Here is a 21,264-nt window from a genome sequence, read left to right as displayed (position 1 = left end):
GGACAGTACCTTCTATCTACTGTACAGTACCTTCTATCTTCAGTACAGTGCCTTCTATCTACAGTACCTTCTAATTACAGTACAGTACCTTCTATCCACAGTACCTTCTATCTACTGTACCTTTGTACAGTACAGTACCTTCTATCTACAGTACCTTCTAATTACAGTACAGTACCTTCTATCCACAGTACCTTCTATCCACAGTACCTTCTATCCACTGTACCTTCTATCCACAGTACCTTCTATCCACTGTACCTTCTATCCACAGTACCTTCTATCCACTGTACCTTCTATCCACTGTACCTTCTATCCACTGTACCTTCTATCCACTGTACCTTCTATCCACTGTACCTTCTATCCACAGTACCTTCTATCCACTGTACCTTCTATCCACTGTACCTTCTATCCACTGTACCTTCTATCCACTGTACCTTTCTACAGTACAGTACCTTCTATCCACAGTACCTTCTATCCACAGTACCTTCTATCCACAGTGCCTTCTAATTACAGTACCTTCTAATTACAGTACAGTACCTTCTATCCACAGTACCTTCTATCCACAGTACCTTCTATCCACAGTACCTTCTATCCACAGTACCTTCTATCCACAGTACCTTCTATCCACTGTACCTTCTATCCACTGTACCTTTCTACAGTACAGTACCTTCTATCCACAGTACCTTCTATCTACAGTACCTTCTAATTACAGTACAGTACCTTCTATCTACAGTGCCTTCTATCTACAGTACCTTCTAATTACAGTACAGTACCTTCTATCCACAGTCCATCTACAGTACCTTCTATCTACAGTGCCTTCTATCTACATCCTAATTACAGTACAGTACCTTCTATCCACAGTGCCTTCTATCTACAGTACCTTCTATCACAGTACCTTCTATCTACAGTACAGTGCCTTCTATCTACAGTACCTTCTATCTACAGTACAGTGCCTTCTATCCACAGTACCTTCTATCTACAGTACCTTCATCTACAGTACAGTGCCTTCTATCTACAGTACCCATCTACAGTACAGTGCCTTCTATCCACAGTACCTTCTATCTACAGTACCTTCTATCCACAGTGCCTTCTATCCACAGTACCTTCTATCTACAGTACCTTCTATCTACAGTACAGTGCCTTCTATCCACAGTACCTTCTATCTACAGTACCTTCTATCTACAGTGCCTTCTATCTACAGTACCTTCTAATTACAGTACAGTACCTTCTATCCACAGTGCCTTCTATCTACAGTACCTTCTATCTACAGTACCTTCTATCTACAGTGCCTTCTATCTACAGTACCTTCTAATTACAGTACAGTACCTTCTATCCACAGTGCCTTCTATCTACAGTACCTTCTATCTACAGTACCTTCTATCTACAGTACAGTGCCTTCTATCCACTGTACCTTTCTACAGTACAGTACCTTCTATCCACAGTACCTTCTATCTACAGTACCTTCTAATTACAGTACAGTACCTTCTATCTACAGTACCTTCTATCTACAGTACAGTACCTTCTATCTACAGTACAGTACCTTCTATCTACAGTACAGTGCCTTCTATCCACAGTGCCTTCTATCTACAGTACCTTCTAATTATACTCTACAGTACCTTCTAATTATACAGTACAGTACCTTCTAATTATACAGTACAGTACCTTCTAATTATACAGTACAGTACCTTCTAATTATACAGTACAGTACCTTCTAATTATACAGTACAGTACCTTCAGAAAGTATTCACACCCCCCTGACTTTTACCACATTTTGTTGTGTTACAAAGTGGGATTGAATTGCCTTTTTTGTTGTTGTAAACAATCTATACAAAATACTCAAATAAATTTATGGAAAATTAAACACTAATGTATCTTGACTAGATAAGTATTCAACATCCTGAGTATTCAACAACATGTTACAATCACCTTTGGCAGCAATTAAAGCAGTGAGTCTTTCTGGGTAAATTGGTAAAGCTTTGCACGTCTGGATTGTACAATATTTTTCCATTATTCTTCCAAAAATTCTTCATGCGTTGTCAATTTAGTTGTTAATCATTGCTAGACTGCCATTTTCAAGTCTTGCCATAGATTTTTAAGTAAGTCAAAACTGTAACTAGGCCACTCAGTAACATTCAATGTGCTCTTGGTAAGTAACTCCAGTGTATATTTGCAGACTGAACCAAGTTTTCCTCTAGGATTTTGCCGGGGGCTTAGCTCTAATACGTTTCTTTTTATCCTGAAAAACTCCCTAGTCCTTGCCGATGACAAGCATATCCATAACATGATGCAGCCACCACCATGCTTGAAAATATGAAGAGTGGTACTCAGTGTTGTGTTGGATTTGCCCCAAACATAATTTCTGTGCCACATTTTTTTTTGCAGTATTGCTTTATTGCCTTGTTTGCCAACAGCATGCATGTTTTGGAAAATGTTTATTCTGTACAGGTTTCCTTCTTTTCATCCTGTCATTTATGTTAGTATTGTGGAGTAACTACAATGTTGTTGATCCATCCTCAGTTTTCTCCTATCACAGTCATTAAACTCTGTAACTGTTTTAAAGTCACCATTGGCCTCATGGTGAAATCCCTGAACGGTTTCCTTCCTCTCCGGCAACTGAGTTAGGAAGGACACCTGTATCTCTGTAGTGACTGGGTGTATAGATACACCATCCAAAGTGTAATTAATAACTTCACCATGCTCAAAGGGATATTCAGTGTCTGCTTCTTCTTTTTTTTACCCATCTGCCAATAGGTGCCCTTCTTTGCGAACCATTGGAAAACCTCCCTGGTAACATAATTCCACTTTGACATTACGGAGGATTGTGTGTAGATCAGTGACACAAAATCTCCATTTATTTCATTTTAAATCCAGGGTGTAACACAACAAAATGTGGGAAAGGTCAAGGGGTCTGAATACTTCCTGAAGGCCCTGAACCTATATGTCATTATGTGAGTCCCAAATGGCATCCTATTCCCTTTTATAAAGTAAGTAGCCTTGTCTGAACCAGAATGTCCCATAGGGCAGGAGCCTGTCTCCTGTTTCTGTAGCGTGAGGCAGCTTGATGTACAACTCCACCCCCGTGAGGCAGCTTGATGTACAACTCCACCCCCCGGAAAGGACGCTAGCCTATCGCAGGGCCCATAGCCCAAAGTAACGCACAATAGACTGCCATTTGGGGCTCATTGTTATTCCTGGTTTATTCATGCACTGGAAATTATTTTCTGTGTATAAGAAGGATTTCATCTATTGTGCTTTAACCATGTATTTAGTGTGACTTGATTTGTCATTCACATCTCAGTAAATGTACTGTATGTTTGTAGAGATGGATCAAATGCCTTTTTATACTGATATACTTAAAGCTGCAATAAAATATACATTTGGAATGAGAACATTTTAGTGAGTGATATTTTTCATTAAAACATCTTGCAGCATGGACTCATTGGAAAATGAAAGAAGATATTGTGTATTGCAATTATTTTAACCATACATACCTAATATTTCAACCCACCTAAAAGTGTTGGGTCTTTATCTTAGCAGACCTCAAACAAAGATGCATTTTCCTCCATTTTTGTTGCATGGCTTGTAAAAGGAGATTTTGTTTTCTTCAACTGTGATAAAGATATTTTCCTGAGCCTTGATCTCTAAACATGCTTAGACTTTAATAATATTAGACTGGCTGTTATATGAATAACATCAAAACATTTTTTAGATATAGCCTACACTTTATAGTGCAGGGATCATCAACTCGATTCAGCTGGGGAAGGATTTTTTTTATTGAGTTGATGGTCAAGGGCCCGGAACATAATTTGTAGACTACAAATTGACTGCAAGAAGCCTAAAGAGATATGTTTAACTAAAACATTTGAAACCTTGCTTAAGTTTGTCTACGACCACATCGTGTCTCTCTATTTAGCGTGGGAATACTTGGGAACAGATGTCTTAAAATAAAATCACTTAGAGCTGATTTACTTGTTTTTTTTATGTCCAACAATGAAAATTCCACACAGAAAAAAATCAGGTTCGGGATAAACGCCGAAAATAAGGTCTGAGGTTAACACAGGCTTATGAGATCTTATACGTCCGTTAACATGACCTTTATGAAATATGAAGCCTTTATGTGCTTTAAGGCGGACTTAGTGCAGACAAAAAGACACCAATAGAGAGAAATAGTAATGGCGTCCTTTTGTTCGGACTCCTCCATGGTTCGTTGGACAACGTCTATATATTTAACCTTTATTATTATATTTTTATTAAGGATTCATTTTTTATTCTTTTTATTTCACCTTTATTTAACCAGGTAGGCTAGTTGAGAACACCTTTATTTAACCAGGTAGGCAAGTTGAGAACAAGTTCTCATTTACAATTGCGACCTGGCCAAGATAAAGCAAAGCAGTTCGACACATACAATGACACAGAGTTACACATGGAGTAAAACAAACATATAGTCAATAATACAGTATAAACAAGTCTATATACAATGTGAGCAAATGAGGTGAGAAGGGAGGTAAAGGCAAAAAAGGCCATGGTGGCGAAGTAAATACAATATAGCAAGTAAAACACTGGAATGGTAGTTTTGCAATGGAAGAATGTGCAAAGTAGAAATAAAAATAATGGGATGCAAAGGAGCAAAATAAATAAATACAGTAGGGAAAGAGGTAGTTGTTTGGGCTAAATTATAGGTGGGCTATGTACAGGTGCAGTAATCTGTGAGCTGCTCTGACAGCTGGTGCTTAAAGCTAGAGAAATAGTAATGGCTCTTGTTTATGTGTTTCCAGTTTCAGAGATTTTTGTAGTTCGTTCCAGTCATTGGCAGCAGAGAACTGGAAGGAGAGGCAGCCAAAGAAAGAATTGGTTTTGGGGGTGACCAGAGAGATATACCTGCTGGAGCGTGTGCTGCAGGTGGGAGATGCTATGGTGACCAGCGAGCTGAGATAAGGGGGGACTTTTCCTAGCAGGGTCTTGTAGATGACCTGGAGCCAGTGGGTTTGGCGACGAGTATGAAGCGAGGGCCAGCCAACGAGAGCGTACAGGTCGCAGTGGTGGGTAGTATATGGGGCTTTGGTGACAAAACGGATTGCACTGTGATAGACTGCATCCAGTTTGTTGAGTAGGGTATTGGAGGCTATTTTGTAAATGACATCGCCGAAGTCAAGGATTGGTAGGATGGTCAGTTTTACGAGGGTATGTTTGGCAGCATGAGTGAAGGATGCTTTGTTGCGAAATAGGAAGCCAATTCTAGATTTAAATTTAAAAAATAGTAACGGCGTCCTTTTGTTGGGACTCCTCCATGGTTCGTTGGACAATGTCTATATATTTAACCTTCATTATTATATTTTTATTAAGGATTCATACTGAGAACAAGGTCTCTTTTACAGATGCCCTGAATTACAAAAAATACACACGTAGCGGCACCAGAACAAACACATTCATCAGTAATAAGGTCCTCAACCATCTTTCTGAATTCATAAGGTCCTCAACCATCTTTCTGAATTGATTAGCGGCACCAGAACAAAATATAAATACAAAATGCAAGCAGAAAGAAAAACACGGTCATAAAATACAAACACATTCATCAGTAATAAGGTCCTCAACCATCTTTCTGAATTGGCCTAGCAGCACCAGAACAAACACATTCATCAGTAATAAGGTCCTCAACCATCTTTCTGAATTGGCCTAGCAGCACCAGAACAAACACATTCATCAGTAATAAGGTCCTCAACCATCTTTCTGAATTGGCCTAGCAGCACCAGAACAAACACATTCATCAGTAATAAGGTCCTCAACCATCTTTCTGAATTGGCCTAGCAGCACCAGAACAAACACATTCATCAGTAATAAGGTCCTCAACCATCTTTCTGAATTGGCCTAGCGGCACCAGAACAAACACATTCATCAGTAATAAGGTCCTCAACCATCTTTCTGAATTGGCATCTTTAGCGGCACCAGAACAAACACATTCATCAGTAATAAGGTCCTCAACCATCTTTCTGAATTGGCCTAGCGGCACCAGAACAAACACATTCATCAGTAATAAGGTCCTCAACCATCTTTCTGAATTGGCCTAGCGGCACCAGAACAAACACATTCATCAGTAATAAGGTCCTCAACCATCTTTCTGAATTGGCCTAGCGGCACCAGAACAAACACATTCATCAGTAATAAGGTCCTCAACCATCTTTCTGAATTGGCCTAGCGGCACCAAAGCATCACGCTTAAGAAAATTGTTTCCACAAATAAGGTGCAAAAAAAAACAACGAAAAACTGATTTACTTAACTCAGTAGAGCCCAAAGGAATTTCCAGAGTTACGTTAGCTATCCTTGAGACAGGGTGCGGTAACTCTTATGTCTGATGTTAAGTAATGTTAGGTACAGTGGGATTTTTTTTGTAAAATGGCTTTTTATAAATTAAAACATAGCAATGTATCAACCTACATGACATCGTTGAGGTCCAAGCAACTTTCTGGATGAGAATGCAGTGATGAGTACTAAAATTGTCGCACGTAGTAAATCCCTATGGAGAAAATGAATGGCGTTTTTTGGATAAACGTTGAAGGTATTTGGTAAACACAGGTGTAGGATATATACTGTTTTGTTCTATGATATACTTTCAATCAGCTAACGTCACATTTAGTTAATTTTAAAGAAATTATCTAATAAATAAATAAAACATATAAAGCACGTAAAGGCTTCATAATTCAGATCATGTCAACTGACTGCTATTACATAGTAGAACAAACGGTATTTAACAGCTCCTATACCCCTGTGTTAACCTCAGGCTTTATTTCCGACGTTTATTAACGCTAAATAGCACTATCCGGAAGAAGAAACAAAACCCTCTCCTACGATTGGATGGTTTGAATCATGAAAAGAATCAGTGATTCCGCCCCCTCGACACTTCCTCTTTAAATATGATTGGTCAGTGGGAGGAGCTGATTTGAGTACGTCATTTACAAACCCGTCTCTGATTTGCTAAGACAGTTTGGAACATTTTAAACCGTTTTCAGCGGGTGTTGAAGTCAAGTCGGACTAACGTTACTTTGTTGTGGTTGTGCAGAGAAATAAATGGCGTATTTTACCATTTAATATATATATATTTGTTTTTGTTGATAAAGATTGTTGAAGTCATCTGCTATTGAAGCGAAACGGATTTTTATTTTTCTCGAAAACTGGAGGAATTTTATGGTATGGGAATTTTATTTGGCTATCGTTAGCTAGCTTCATTTAGCCATCTTTTCACGTTGACTTTTAAAATCTCAACAACAACTCGCTAGATTGCTAAGACAACACTGACTATCTTTGTTTCTTCAACATGATCTGATTTTACTTTGCATATTATTACAGGATATATATATATATATATATTTGGCTAGCTGCTAACAAAAGTTGTCCGGGAGACTGGCTACGTTAATAAGTAGTTAAATTTCGCGGGTTTAGCTCGAAAATTCAAAAATGGTAGCTAGTTACAGTTCGCTAACTAGTAAGCCATTTTGTTACTGCAAACAAGGTGTCAATGAACATTTGGTTAAATGTAACGTTTTTGTGGGTAATGTTTGAGTTATTGTATTGGATTTGTCTGGAATGGTTGTCGTGTCACTTCGCCCCCCTGCATGTGTCTTTGTGTCAGATGTCTCGACTTGTACAATATTTTGTTCTGAATTTTTTTGGCCTTCCTTGTTAAAATGTAACTGCTTGCCAATTTAGTTCGAGCGTTAGAGTTTTGTGGGAGGTTTCACCATCCCATCAAACGTTTGAAAACAATTGATTCTTAACTCCTTTATGTTCACCAGGTCGCAACCATGACCTCTGTACTGTCGTCGACGCATACCCTGATGCAGATGTTTAATGGGAAGATTCAGGAGTTTGCCAACGAAATAGAAAATGTCCACATGGTGTGGCTCGAGGAGATCCAGCAGGAAGCCAACCGCATGTTTTCAAGGTAGGAGGACTGACGTGTACAGGGAAAAAACGACCCCATCAGAATCAAATCTATTGCGGGCGGAGTCCTTCTAGTCATTTGTGTCGTAATTATTTTTTCAAACGGTGCCCTTAAAGCATTATACAAACACGGTACATATAGTTGATTGGATTAAAATGCATAGTATGTGTTTATATGGGGGAAAAAATACACAAAAAAACTAGCGGTCGACCAAACCTTTTTAGTTTTATTGGCATGATTTTGCTCATGATGAAACTGAGTGTGGAAAAACCCAGCAGCGTTGCAGTTCTTGATCACAAACCGGTGCGCATGGCACCTACTACCATACCCCAGCACTTCAATCTTTTGTCTTGCCCCATTCACCCTCTGAATGACACACACAATTTACTGTCTCAATTGTCTCAAGGCTTAAAAAATCCTTCTTTAACCCGTCTCCTCCTTCTTCATCTACACTGATTGAAGTGGATTTAACAAGTAACATCACTAAGGGATCCTAGCTTTCACCTGGTCAGTCTGTCATGGAAAGAGCAGGTGTTCTTAGTGTCTTGTATATTCACAAAAAAAAAAATCTCCCGAGCCATTCACATTTTTTTGTTTCCTGTCTCAGTGACTTCAGTGCGGAGCCAGAACTGATGCCAAAGACTCCATCACAGAAGAAGAGCAACCGTAGGAAGCGCCTATCCGTGGGTCAGAATGAGAACCGCACCAAGAGGCGGTAGGTTATTCTGTTAATTTATTCTACTACAGTATGTTCCTTTGTCTCAGAGCAGCGTTTCAGCCGTTCAGTCATCATGTGACACTGTACATTTAGTACAGGAATCAGAATCACCTTCATTCACCAAGGGCTTGTGCCAGGAATTTCACAATAAACAGAGTTAACGCCCTGACTAGACCGATCCCACGTGTGCTCTTCATCGTGCACGTTATAATTTTACCCGACCAGACACATTTAATGACACGCAGGTTTAAAGTACCAAAACCAACAGTGAACCCACAATATTAATTTGAGGACAGGTTGAAACACGTATTTAGTCTGCTATAATGCCTCCCTCCCGTCTGCTATAATGCCTAATCTCCCTCCCGTCTGCTATAATGCCTCCCCCCCTGTTATAATGCCTCCCTCCTGTCTGTTATAATGCCTCCCCCTGTCTGTTATAATGCCTCTCCCCCAGTCTGCTATAATGCCTCCCCCCAGTCTGCTATAATGCCTCCCCCTCCCGTCTGCTATAATGCCCACCCCCTCCCGTCTGCTATAATGCCCCCCTCCCGTCTGCTATAATGCCCCCCAGTCTGCTATAATGCCCTCCCCCAGTCTGCTATAATGCCCTCCTCCCGTCTGCTATAATGCCCCCCCCAGTCTGCTATAATGCCTCCCTCAGTCTGCTATAATGCCCCCCTCCCGTCTGCTATAATGCCCCCCCTCCCGTCTGCTATAATGCCCCCTCCCGCCTGCTATAATGCCCCCCCCCGTCTGCTATAATGCCTTCCCCCACCCGTCTGCTATAATGCCCCCCCCTCCCGTCTGCTATAATGCCCCACCCGTCTGCTATAATATCTCCACCCGTCTGCTATAATGCCCCCCCCAGTCTGCTATAATGCCCCCCCCAGTCTGCTATAATGCCCCCCCCCAGTCTGCTATAATGCCCCCCCCCAGTCTGCTATAATGCCCCCCCCCCGTCTGCTATAATGCCCCCTCCTCCCGTCTGCTATAATGCCCCCTCCCCGTCTGTTATAATGCCCTCCGTCCGTCTGCTAGAATGCCTCCCCCCGTCTGCTATAATGCCCCCCGTCCGTCCGTCTGCTATAATGCCTCCCTCAGTCTGCTATAATGCCCCCCTCAGTCTGCTATATTCCCCCTCAGTCTGCTATAATGCCCCCACCTTCTCAGTCTGCTATAATGCCCCCACCTTCTCAGTCTGCTATAATGCCCCCACCTTCTCAGTCTGCTATAATGCCCCCACCTTCTCAGTCTGCTATAATGCCCCCACCTTCTCAGTCTGCTATAATGCCTCCCTCTGTCTGCTATAATGCCTCCCCCTCCCGTCTGCTATAATGCCTCCCCTCCCGTCTGCTATAATGCCCCCCCCTCCGTCTGCTATAATGCCCCCCTCAGTCTGCTATAATGCACCTTCTCAGTCTGCTATAATGCCCCCACCTTCTCTGTCTGCTATAATGCCTCCCTCTGTCTGCTATAATGCCTCCCCTCTGTCTGCTATAATGCCTCCCCCTCCCGTCTGCTATAATGCCTCCCCCTCCCGTCTGCTATAATGCCCCCCCTCCCGTCTGCTATAATGCCCCCCTCAGTCTACTATAATGCCCCCCTCCCGTCTGCTATAATGCCCCCTCCAGTCTGCTATAATGCCCCCCCACCCGTCTGCTATAATGTCCCCCCCACCCGTCTGCTATAATGCCTCCCCACCCGTCTGCTATAATGCCCCCCCCACCCGTCTGCTATAATGCCTCCCCCACCCGTCTGCTATAATGCCTCCCCCACCCGTCTGCTATAATGCCTCCCCCACCCGTCTGCTATAATGTCCCCCCCCACCCGTCTGCTATAATGCCTCCCCACCCGTCTGCTATAATGTCCCCCCCCACCCGTCTGCTATAATGCCCCCCCCCCGTCTGCTATAATGTCCCCCCCGTCTGCTATAATGCCTCCACCCGTCTGCTATAATGCCCCCCCAGTCTGCTATAATGCCCCCCCAGTCTGCTATAATGCCTCCCCCAGTCTGCTATAATGCCCTCCCCCAGTCTGCTATAATGCCGTCTTTGTCATCCCTGCAGCTTCTCAAAGGGCAAACGCAGCAACCTGCGTCGCTCCTCTGTGTCTACCTCCCTGAACCTGATAGCAGAGGATGACGGAGGATCTCCGGTCACGTTGGAAGATATAGTCAAGCCCCCTCGTTCCCGCAGAGCCAAACAGACGACCCAGCCTGAGGCGGCGCCACCCGTATGCAGCACCCGCAAAGGAGCTGCTCCGACCACCAACTCTCAGCCGGAGGAGATGGAATATGAGGCTCCTAGCAAACACATCCAGGAGGAGAGGATGCAGCCAGAGGAAGCTGAGAGTAAGAGGGAGTCGTTCAGCTCTGTCGCCTCCCAGCCCCACTGTCTAACACCCCCTCAGACTCAGAGTCACATAGCTGAAGCCATAGTCAAGATCTCGGCCTCAGAGCGGCGTTCTGCAGATCTCCAGATGAACCCCAACCCAGAGCGCTCTCCAAGCCGCACCGCCACTAAGATAGCCATCGCTGCCGGCACCACGCCCCCGGGTCCCAGGCGGAGCTCCGTGAGACACTCCCTGACCGTGCGGCGCTCCTTGGCAGGGCTGAGACACAGCATGACCCAGGAGTCTGTCCGCAGAGCCTCCAGGAGATCCTTCCTGAAGAAGAAGGCTCGTATGGGTAGCTCCACCTGCAGCAGTAACGTCAGCGGGCATGGTGAGGGGCGAGTTATGACCTGACATTCTGCCATTTATACCTTGACTGGAGTTTGTGATGTGAGCAGTGGAGGCTGCTGAGGGGAGGACGGCTCGTACTAATTCCTGGAATGGAGTCAATGGAGTGGGGGCAACCACGTCTTTTGATATTGGACACCATTCCATTGACTCTATTCCAGCCATTTATCATGAGCCGGTCCTCCCCTCGGCAGCCTCCACTGGATGTGAGCGATATGGTTTGGTGTGCAGCCAGCATTTTGTTTTCATACCAGTCAGATTTACTAATTTACTGCTTCAGAGCTCAGTCTGAGTTGAGCGTGCCTTTTTAATTTTTTAAAAATGTATTTATCTCTCCATATTACGCCTTGACAATGTAATGATATATACTGTGCTAATGAATGATAGCATTGTGTTGTCTGTCTGTCCGCTGTAGAAGATGTGTGGATGGAAACTGATGGACATGAGGTCCAGGTGCAGACTGATGGGTGAGTGATCACATTTATTAGCCCTATTTTAGTGTGGTTTTTTTATCAACCATTGTCTTGTCTTTAAACACGTCTGTTGTGAATGATGTAGGCTTGGGCAGTATACCGGGATATTTGGAAATAGCCATGAGATGGTTTTATATATATATATATATATACACTGCTCAAAAAAATAAAGGTAACACTAAAATAACACATCCTAGATCTGAATGAATGAAATATTCTTATTAAATACTTTTTTCTTTACATAGTTGAATGTGCTGACAACAAAATCACACAAAAATTATCAATGGAAATCAAATGTATCAACCCATGGAGGTCTGGATTTGGAGTCACACTCAAAATTAAAGTGGAAAACCACACTACAGGCTGATCCAACATTGATGTGATGTCCTTAAAACAAGTCAAAATGAGGCTCAGTAGTGTGTGGGGCCTCCACGTGCCTTTATGACCTCCCTACAACGCCTAGGCATGCTCCTGATGAGGTGGCGGATGGTCTCCTGGGGAATCTCCTCCCAGACATGGACTAAAGCATCCGCCAACTCCTGGACAGTCTGTGGTGCAACGTGGCGTTGGTGGATGGAGCGAGACATGATGTCCCAGATGTGCTCAATTGGATTCAGGTCTGGGGAACGGTCGGGCCAGTCCATAGCATCAATGCCTTCCTCTTGCAGGAACTACTGACACACTCCAGCCACATGAGGTCTAGCATTGTCTTGCATTAGGAGGAACCCAGGGCCAACTGCACCAGCATATGGTCTCACAAGGGGTCTGAGGATTTCATCTCGGTACCTAATGGCAGTCAGGCTACCTCTGGCGAGCACATGGAGGGCTGTGCGGCCACCCCACACCATGACTGACCCACCGCCAAACCGGTCATGCTGGAGGATGTTGCAGGCAGCAGAACGTTCTCCACGGCGTCTCCAGACTCTGTCACGTCTGTCACATGTGCTCAGTGTGAACCTGCTTTCATCTGTGAAGAGCACAGGGCGCCAGTGGCGAATTTGCCAATCTTGGTGTTCTCTGGCAAATGCCAAACGTCCTGCACGGTGTTGGGCTGTAAGCACAACCACCACCTGTGGACATCGGACCCTCATACCACCCTCATGGAGTCTGTTTCTGACTGTTTGAGCAGACACATGCACATTTGTGGCCTGCTGGAGGTCCTTTTGCAGGGCTCTGGCAGTGCTCCTCCTTGCACAAAGGCGGAGGTCGCGGTCCTGCTGCTGGGTTGTTGCCCTCCTCGGCCTCCTCCACGTCTCCTGATGTACTGGCCTGTCTCCTGGTAGCGCCTCCATGCTCTGGACACTACGCTGACAGACACAGCAAACCTTCTTGCAACAGCTCACATTGATGTGCCATCCTGGATGAGCTGCACTACCTGAGCCACTTGTGTGGGTTGTAGACTCCGTCTCATGCTACCACTAGAGTGAAAGCACCGCCATCATTCAAAAGTGACCAAAACATCAGCCAGGAAGCATAGGAATGAGAGGTGGTCTGGTCACCACCTGCAGAACCACTCCTTCATTGGGGGTGTCTTGCTAATTGCCTTTAATTTCCACCTGTTGTCTATATTCCATTTACACAACAGCATGTGACATTTATTTTCAATCAGTGTTGCTTCCTAAGTGGACAGTTTGATTTCACAGAAGTGTGATTGACTTGGAGTTACATTGTGTTGTTTAAGTGTTCCCTTTATTTTTTTGAGCAGTGTGTGTGTGTATATATATATATGTATGTATGTATGTATGTATGTGTATATATATATATGTATGTGTGTGTGTGAATATTGATCGCTACTTTCTAAGGAAATACCTGCAGTCAACTTGTGCAATATGTTAAGAGATAAAGTAGATGGCCTTCTTCATTTCACCTGTTACCGTAGTTCCCAGTGTTTCTGTTTACAATGCTTGTGAAACGTTTTTTTGTTACGGTGTGCCCACTAATGAATACACCCGAGGTTATTATGCATCTGATACGCTGTTGTGTATGACAGGGTGTTGTCAGAGGAGCCTGCAAAGACTAAGACCGACAGCCCATCTCCTGAGACTTCTCCTGAGGTAGGAAACATCCCCATTGTACCTGGATGATATGTTTATCTGAAATATACATTCATATCAGGGTTGGGGGTCAATTCAGATGTTCCTCGTTTACTTCCTGAAATGGAATTGAACCCCCAACCCTGAATTAGTCGTTGATATCTAGCTCTACTGTTTCTGTCTGTTCCTCGTTTACTTCCTGAAATGGAATTGAACCCCCAACCCTGATTTTAGTCGTTGATATCTAGCTCTACTGTTTCTGTCTGTTCCTCGTTTACTTCCTGAAATGGAATTGAACCCCCAACCCTGATTTAGTCGTTGATATCTAGCTCTACTGTTTCTGTCTGTTCCTTATGTAACTATATTGATGATCATAGTGAAATGATTCCCTAAACTCATTTTTAATTTGCGCAGGATAACACGGTGCAGAACCACCCGGGGGTTCTCAGTGTTACGGAGGTTCGTCGTTTCACTCGCTCCATGGCCCAGACCACTCCCACCGTGCCGCCACCAGCCTCGATCATCAGCAAAGCCAAGACCGCCACACCAGACTCTGGATCAGGTGCAGGCCGTCATTTCCTCACACACACTCATCAGCAAAGACTGGCACACGTACTAAAGATGCACCCCCCCACACTTTCTGAATCATTTAACGTCAATAGGTTATAGCTATGCTTTAGAGAGGGAGCCAACGTGTGTGTGTGTGTGCACACTGGCAAATATGTTGGATGTATTGGTGGTTAACTGGTTTGTGTTCTCCTAGATGGTAGTGGTAAGAAGCCAAGTCTGGGTCCTCGTCTCAGTGCCAAGCGCAGAGCAGCTGCCGATGAATTCCAGAGCCCACGGAAGAAGCCATCACCCCCTGTTAAGAGCCAGAGTGTAAGAACCAAGATATTTTATTTATCTGTTATTTTACCAGGTAAGTTGACTGAGAACACATTCTCATTTGCAGCAACAACCTGGAGAATAGTTACAGGGGAGAGGAGGGGGGATGAATGAGCCAATTTGTAAACTGGGGATTATTAGGTGACTGTGATGGTTTGAGGGCCAGATTGGGAATTTAGCCAGGACACCGGGGTTAACAACCCTACTCTGACGATAAGTAAGCTGAAGGCATTTCTTCACACCAACTAGCTGTCTTTTACCTGGCAGTTCTCCCAACAAGTAAATATATTAAGTGGTGGGACTATCACTGTATCAAGTTCACTTTTGTAATCCCATTTTATAGGTTTACGTTCGGAAGCAAGTGTTATTTTTCAAAATATACTGAAACGTTTACTTGCCATGAATAGACCCCTAATGTTGTCTACTGTAGGTGAGGCCCAACATGAGGTCCTTCCTCCACACGGTCCAGAAGAACCAGATGCTGATGATGACCCCCAGTTCTCTGGGTCGCAACACGGTCATGAAGTCCTTCATTAAACACACCACGCCGGGCAGAGCCGACCTCAAGGTTCGTTTACAGATCACTACTCATTTCAGAGGCTCCCTAATTTTGCGACGTGATGTTTCCTGAATAATTCCTGCCTTCGTGACATTATCCCCCTCCCCCTCTATGTTGTCATGATCACATCATAACCATTTTGTGATCATTTTGAGCCAAACGTGATTTGTTTTTAAACTTCCTAAACAATGTTACCAGACAACATATGTAGCCTTGTTAATTGGATCTCTCTTTCCCTGTCCCCTCTACAGTCAGGCTGTGGTGTAGTGGTATGTATCATAGTAATATGGTGTGGTATGTGGTGTTTGGTCTTTGTGTGCTCTAACTGGTACATGCCACTTGTCATCGTTCCCTCCCACACCACCCGAGTTAACGTTGGGTTCTAAGGGGCACAAAGGCGGGGGCTTTTGTGATTTAGATTTCATCCGATTTATGTCTAACGTGTTTTCGGGCACCTACACGTCAAGCGCGTTACCGGCTCTTTGCAAGAACATACGTTTGCCCCTCACTAACTAAATTTAAATTATTTTCTTCGCCTTAAATCTGTGTAGACGTCCTTGAGATGCATTTTCTTTCACACTTGGTGCCTTTAGTTCCATATTAATCTTATTCCCTCTTAATGGGCTCTCTTTCCATATAAAATTAATACTACCATTTCACTCAGACCTAAATGAAATGCCACTAGAATGTTAAAAAAAATATATATATATTATTATTTTTACGCCATGTGTCTATATCAGATTCCTAAGTGTAATTTTCTTCTAGGAAAGAGAACGCCTGAAACTGGAAGCACTGAAGAAGAAACAAGAGCAGGAAGACGAGAGGAAGAAGAAGATGGAGGAAGAGAAGAGGAGAAAACAGGAAGAGATGAAGAAGAAGAGGGATGAACGGCTGCGGAGGGTAGTCGAGGCCCGGGTGAAGGAAGAACAGAAAGAGGAGGAGAAGAAGAAGAAGATTGAGCAGAAAATGCTCCAGATTGACGAGAAACACGACAAGGTGAGATGTGGACGAGAGACGAGGGTGAGGTGTGGACGAGAGACGACAGGGTGAGGTGTGGACGAGAGACGACAGGGTGAGGTGTGGACAGGGTGAGGGTGGTGTGGACGAGAGACGACGAGAGACGCGACAGGGTGAGGTGTGGACGAGAGACGCGACAGGGTGAGGTGTGGACGACAGAGACGAGAGACGCGACAGGGTGAGGTGTGGACGACAGGGTGAGAGAGACGCGACAGGGTGAGGTGTGGACGAGAGACGCGACAGGGTGAGGTGTGGACGAGAGACGCGACAGGGTGAGGTGTGGACGAGAGACGCGACAGGGTGAGGTGTGGACGAGAGACGCGACAGGGTGAGGTGTGAGGTGTGGACGACAGGGTGAGGTGTGGACGACGACAGGGTGAGGTGTGGGAGAGACGCGACAGGGTGAGGTGTGGACGAGAGACGCGACAGGGTGAGGTGTGGACGAGAGACGACAGGGTGAGGTGTGGACGAGAGACGCGACAGGGTGAGGGTGGTGTGGACGAGACGCGACGACAGGGTGAGGTGTGGACGAGAGACGACAGGGTGAGGTGTGGACGAGAGACGCGACAGGGTGAGGTGTGGACGAGAGACGCGACAGGGTGAGGTGTGGACGACAGGGTGAGGTGTGGACGAGAGAGAGCGACAGGGTGAGGTGTGGACGAGAGACGCGACACAGGGTGACAGGGTGTGGACAGGGTGAGGTGTGGAGAGACGACAGGGTGAGGTGTGGACGAGAGAGGTGCGACAGGGTGAGGTGTGGACGAGAGACGCGACAGGGTGAGGTGTGGACGAGAGACGCGACAGGGTGAGGTGTGGACGAGAGAGACAGGGTGAGGTGTGGACGAGAGACAGGGTGAGGTGTGGACGAGAGACAGGGTGAGGTGTGGACGACAGGGTGAGGGTGTGGACGAGAGACGCGACAGGGTGAGGTGTGGACGAGAGACGCGACAGGGTGAGGGTGTGTGGACGAGAGACGAGACAGGGTGAGGTGTGGACGAGAGACGAGACAGGGTGAGGTGTGGACGAGAGACGCGACAGGGTGAGACAGGGTGAGGGTGTGGACGAGAGACGCGACAGGGTGAGGGTGTGGACGAGAGACGCGACAGGGTGAGGGTGTGGACAGGGTGAGGTGTGGACGAGAGACGCGACAGGGTGAGGTGTGGACGAGAGACGCGACAGGGTGAGGTGTGGACGAGAGACGCGACAGGGTGAGGTGTGGACGAGAGACGCGACAGGGTGAGGTGTGGACGAGAGACGCGACTTTACTGAATGACGGACGGATTACATCTGATGCAGAGGTGAAGCTACAGTAATGGGGGTCCTGTTCATTTGGACACAAACCGCCTTGAAATGGAGTGTAAAAGAGGAGATACTATCTGAACTTATCCAATAGGAAACTTGTTTTCGTAAAACTATTTTCCCCCTGTTCCCGCAGCTGCGAGTGGAGCGCATGGCAGAGGAGAAAGCCAAGAAGAAGGTGGCCACCAAACGCCAGGAGGAGCTGGAACTGAGGAGGAAGATGGAGGAGGACGTCAGGAGGAAGAAGATTCAACAGTCTGTAAGACACTCCTGTTTCCTACTTTCATATTTATTAGTAGTAGTAGTATGATTTATTGTTTAGTGGGCAGATAGGAGAGGTAGGCGGAATGCCGCCCATAGGAGAGGTAGAATCTGTACCCACTCTTGACCCATTAATGTCCAAACTGCAGCATTGCCCGCTAGACCAGCCCCAAGGACAGACATTTTGTTTTGTTTTTAATTCGAATGCCTCTTGAAGGTGCTGCATGTGGGTTGTTAAATGATTGACCCTTGACCCAGGAGGAGGAGGAGAAGCGTCAGCAGGAGCTGCAGGCGAAGAGGAGAGCTGAAGAAGAGCAGGAGAGGGCTCGTAAGATGACTGAGGCCCGACGAGCACTGGAGCTGAAGAAAGAACTAGAGAGAGAACTGGAGAGAGAGAGACAAGCATCTGCTGAGAGGTAGTTTTCCTGTCAACCTTTGATGAATGGAAGTGTTTATTTTCTTATGGAATTACGACAACTGTAAAATGGCCGACAACTGCTGATGTAAAATGGGCTTTAATTATTCATTAGTTTGATCTTCTATTTAAACTGGCATTGTTATTGTTGATGTTCGAAGCTTTGGACTGTGAATTGTTTGGTTTTAATGTGGAGACAGAGAAGGCTGTTGCTGAATATTGTGTCTGTTTCAGGGAGCGGGTAGAGCGAGAGAAGGCCATTGCTCTTCAGAGAGATGTGGAGAAAGCTGCCCGGGAGAAGGAGAGGAGAGAGTTGGAGAAGAGGAAGAGGGTAAGTCTTCAACCATACCTGTCTTGTTTGGATTAAGCATTAATTTAACATGTCTGTTCCTGTCTTAAACATTGTGTAGACTTGGTTTGAAGGTACTTTCAGGTTTGTACATAACATTTAAAAGGTGTTAATATTGGGGACTTACGTACATGTACACTTTCGGTTAGAAGACATTAACGGCAGGTTGAAGTACTAATGAAATGTTTTTATTCTGTCAATAGGAGGAGCAACAGAGGCAGGCTGAGGAGGAGAGACAGCGAGAAGCCGAGAGACTCGCGGAGAGACAGCGAGAAGCCGAGAGACTCGCGGAGAGACAGCGAGAAGCCGAGAGACTCGCGGAGAGACAGCGAGAAGCCGAGAGACTCGCGGAGAGACAGCGAGAAGCCGCTGAGAGACACCTGACTGCTGAAGTTCAGGTGAGAACACTTCTCTACTTTGACAGGTAAAAAGTAGGGCAGGGAGCATCAAATAGATCAACCCCCCCGGGTCCATTTTGTTTTCTTGGGGAGGTGGTCGTGGGGCCGGAAGATGATTACAAATAATGTGTTTAGTCCAGTTTGAAGCCAAGAAGCCCCAACGGATATTTGACTAAAACAGAATCATTTCAAACCTTGCTTACATGTGTATACGATCACATCTCTCTATTACACGTGGGGATACCTGGGAACTGATTTCCTAAATTAAAAATGACTTGGTGCTGATTTCCTGGTGTCTTGTCCAACAATGACAGTTTGTTGGCCCGCCAGTAGGGGAAGATGTGGGATTGGCCCCAACATGACTATTAACATCGAGGAGGGGGAGCTTGTGGTAACATGGCGCGTCCATTGTTTTGAATGTAAATGGTTTTTTGTTGTAAATGGTAAATGGTTTTTTTTGTTTTTTTCCTATTTGTCCCATGGGGCTGGAAGGAGTGGATGCCTATGGGGTTGTCAGTAATGATTTTCCTCATCTTTGCAGAGTGTTGTGTATCTCATAGGCCTATATTGATCCTGTGGTAGATTTACAGATGTTCGTGTGCACTTCTCCTGTTCTCGCCTATAGGTGTTGAAGACGCCTGTAGGGAAGGGAGGAGTCCTCAACGTCACTGTGGATATCGAGGTATGGATCACACTCTCGTTTAGAGCCATAGTCGGTAGAGCATGACTCTTGCAACGCCAGGGGTTGTTGGGTTCGATTCCCTGGGGCCACCCATACGTAAAATGTATGCAGACTATGACTAAGTCTCTTTGGATAAAAGCATCTGATAAATGGAAGTAGGAGATGAGGACTCTCAATATGACTTCTAATGTTGCTGGACCTACTTTATCAGTCCAACCTTGGCTGGGTGTAGAAATCACAACTTGTCTATTTGAATTCTAAGAGAAGAAATCCCTGTCTTCTTGCCCTTGCAGCAGTCTCCCCAGTCGTATGAGATCACTCCTAAAGGGGGGAACAAGCCCGTTGTTCTCAACACCAACCCTGAGGACTATGGGATGGATCAGAACAGTGATGACTCTACTGACGACGAATCGGCACCAAGGAAACCCATCCCCACATGGGCTGAGGGTACGTTTGACTGACTTTAGGCCTCGTATAACGCCTCCACACAAGGCCTCGTTTATGCCTTTCACTGTGCTTTTTAAATTTATTTTTACCTTTATTTAACTAGGCATGTCAGTTAACCCACCAAATAATTGTTCTTAACTGCATGTTCAGGGGCAGAAAGACAGATTTGTACCTTGTCAGCTCAGGGATTTGAACTTGCAACCTTTTGGTTACTAGTCCAACACTCTAACCACTAGGCTACCTGCCGCCCCAAACTATCTTAAAGGGATAGTTTGAGATTTTGGTAATCAAGCTCGGGGGGGGGGGGTTCTACATACCCAGAGTTAGATGAACTCATGGATACCATTTGTTTATACCATTTGTTTATGTCGCTGCGCAGTTTGAAGGCAAGTCAAGTGTTCATGGTGCCATTGCTAACTAGCCATTAGCACGACTGGAAGCATGATGGCAAAGTGCTAGCTTTTATAACTACAAGACCTTGGTCACGATGCTAAAGTGTGAACTCCTTCTTCCCTCCCCTCTAGGCAACCAGCTGAAGCAGTCTATGATGAAGCAATATTTTCACCCAGCTGACGTGGACTCTCACTACGGGGCGATTGAACCCCCAAAGCTGGATCGCATCTTTTGCAAGAGCAAACCTCGCTACTTTAAACGTACCAGCTCTGCTGTCTGGCACTCGCCGCCTCGAATGGGAGCTCTACCCCTTTAAGCACTGGGATAAAATGGTTTTATTTTTTCATTTTGGTAATGTTTGTTCTTTCATGTATTATATTAAGATTCCTAGCTGGCGGACACTTGAAGGGAAGTGTAAGGAATATAGAACCTTTTTCTTTTTTAAAATTTCTTTAAAAAAAATAAATCTTGTATAAATTTTTACATTTCTTCTGAATAAAATGGATATAACATCTCCACAACTTTTGAAGATGGTCATTTAAAATAAAATAAAAGTTCACATGAAGGGAAATCCATTAACTATTTGACAGGCAAGGATCACAACTTGAAGGTAACTGTACAACCAATTATTATTTTATAAGGGACTGGGGGGTTAAAACATGA

At 45.0% G+C, this 21,264-nt stretch overlaps 1 protein-coding gene and 1 long non-coding RNA gene across 4 annotated transcripts; one reads left to right on the top strand and one right to left on the bottom strand.

Annotated features, from left to right (window-relative positions):
* Positions 1–907: 907 nt before the first annotated feature.
* Positions 908–2,124, bottom strand: LOC121840116. Its single transcript, XR_006079421.1, has 4 exons — positions 1,729–2,124; positions 1,538–1,682; positions 1,101–1,270; positions 908–950 (listed from the first exon to the last, which is right to left on the bottom strand). It is a non-coding gene; the product is annotated as an uncharacterized LOC121840116 (long non-coding RNA).
* Positions 2,125–6,979: 4,855 nt separating this feature from the next.
* Positions 6,980–21,122, top strand: LOC112219045 (inner centromere protein). 3 transcript variants are annotated; one of them, XM_042301970.1, is made up of 18 exons: positions 6,980–7,179; positions 7,785–7,933; positions 8,541–8,648; positions 10,718–11,373; positions 11,809–11,857; positions 13,854–13,917; positions 14,311–14,458; positions 14,660–14,775; positions 15,212–15,349; positions 15,592–15,609; positions 16,106–16,336; positions 17,793–17,915; positions 18,176–18,333; positions 18,567–18,663; positions 18,885–19,079; positions 19,705–19,761; positions 20,055–20,208; positions 20,733–21,122. In XM_042301970.1, exons 1-18 carry the CDS (start codon positions 7,177–7,179, stop codon positions 20,915–20,917), a joined length of 2,649 nt encoding a protein of 882 aa, XP_042157904.1. In that variant the 5' UTR covers positions 6,980–7,176; the 3' UTR covers positions 20,918–21,122. The 3 variants fall into 3 exon arrangements, with proteins under 3 accessions (XP_042157904.1, XP_042157903.1, XP_042157905.1); XM_042301969.1 differs by having other exon boundaries at positions 11,806–11,857; XM_042301971.1 differs by lacking the exon at positions 15,592–15,609 and having other exon boundaries at positions 11,806–11,857.
* The last annotated feature ends 142 nt before the right edge of the window (positions 21,123–21,264 follow it).

Source organism: Oncorhynchus tshawytscha, linkage group LG19 (assembly GCF_018296145.1).
Source record: "Oncorhynchus tshawytscha isolate Ot180627B linkage group LG19, Otsh_v2.0, whole genome shotgun sequence".
Taxonomy (NCBI): Eukaryota; Metazoa; Chordata; class Actinopteri; order Salmoniformes; family Salmonidae; genus Oncorhynchus; species Oncorhynchus tshawytscha.
Note: the sequence above shows the minus strand (reverse complement) of the source record. Positions and strands in the feature narration are given on the sequence as shown.

Coding starts and splice junctions, on each gene's coding strand:
- LOC112219045 (XM_042301969.1), top strand. Junction 16,337..17,792: donor TTGACGAGAAACACGACAAG/GTGAGATGTGGA, acceptor CTGTTCCCGCAG/CTGCGAGTGGAGCGCATGGC. Junction 20,209..20,732: donor CATCCCCACATGGGCTGAGG/GTACGTTTGACT, acceptor CCTCCCCTCTAG/GCAACCAGCTGAAGCAGTCT.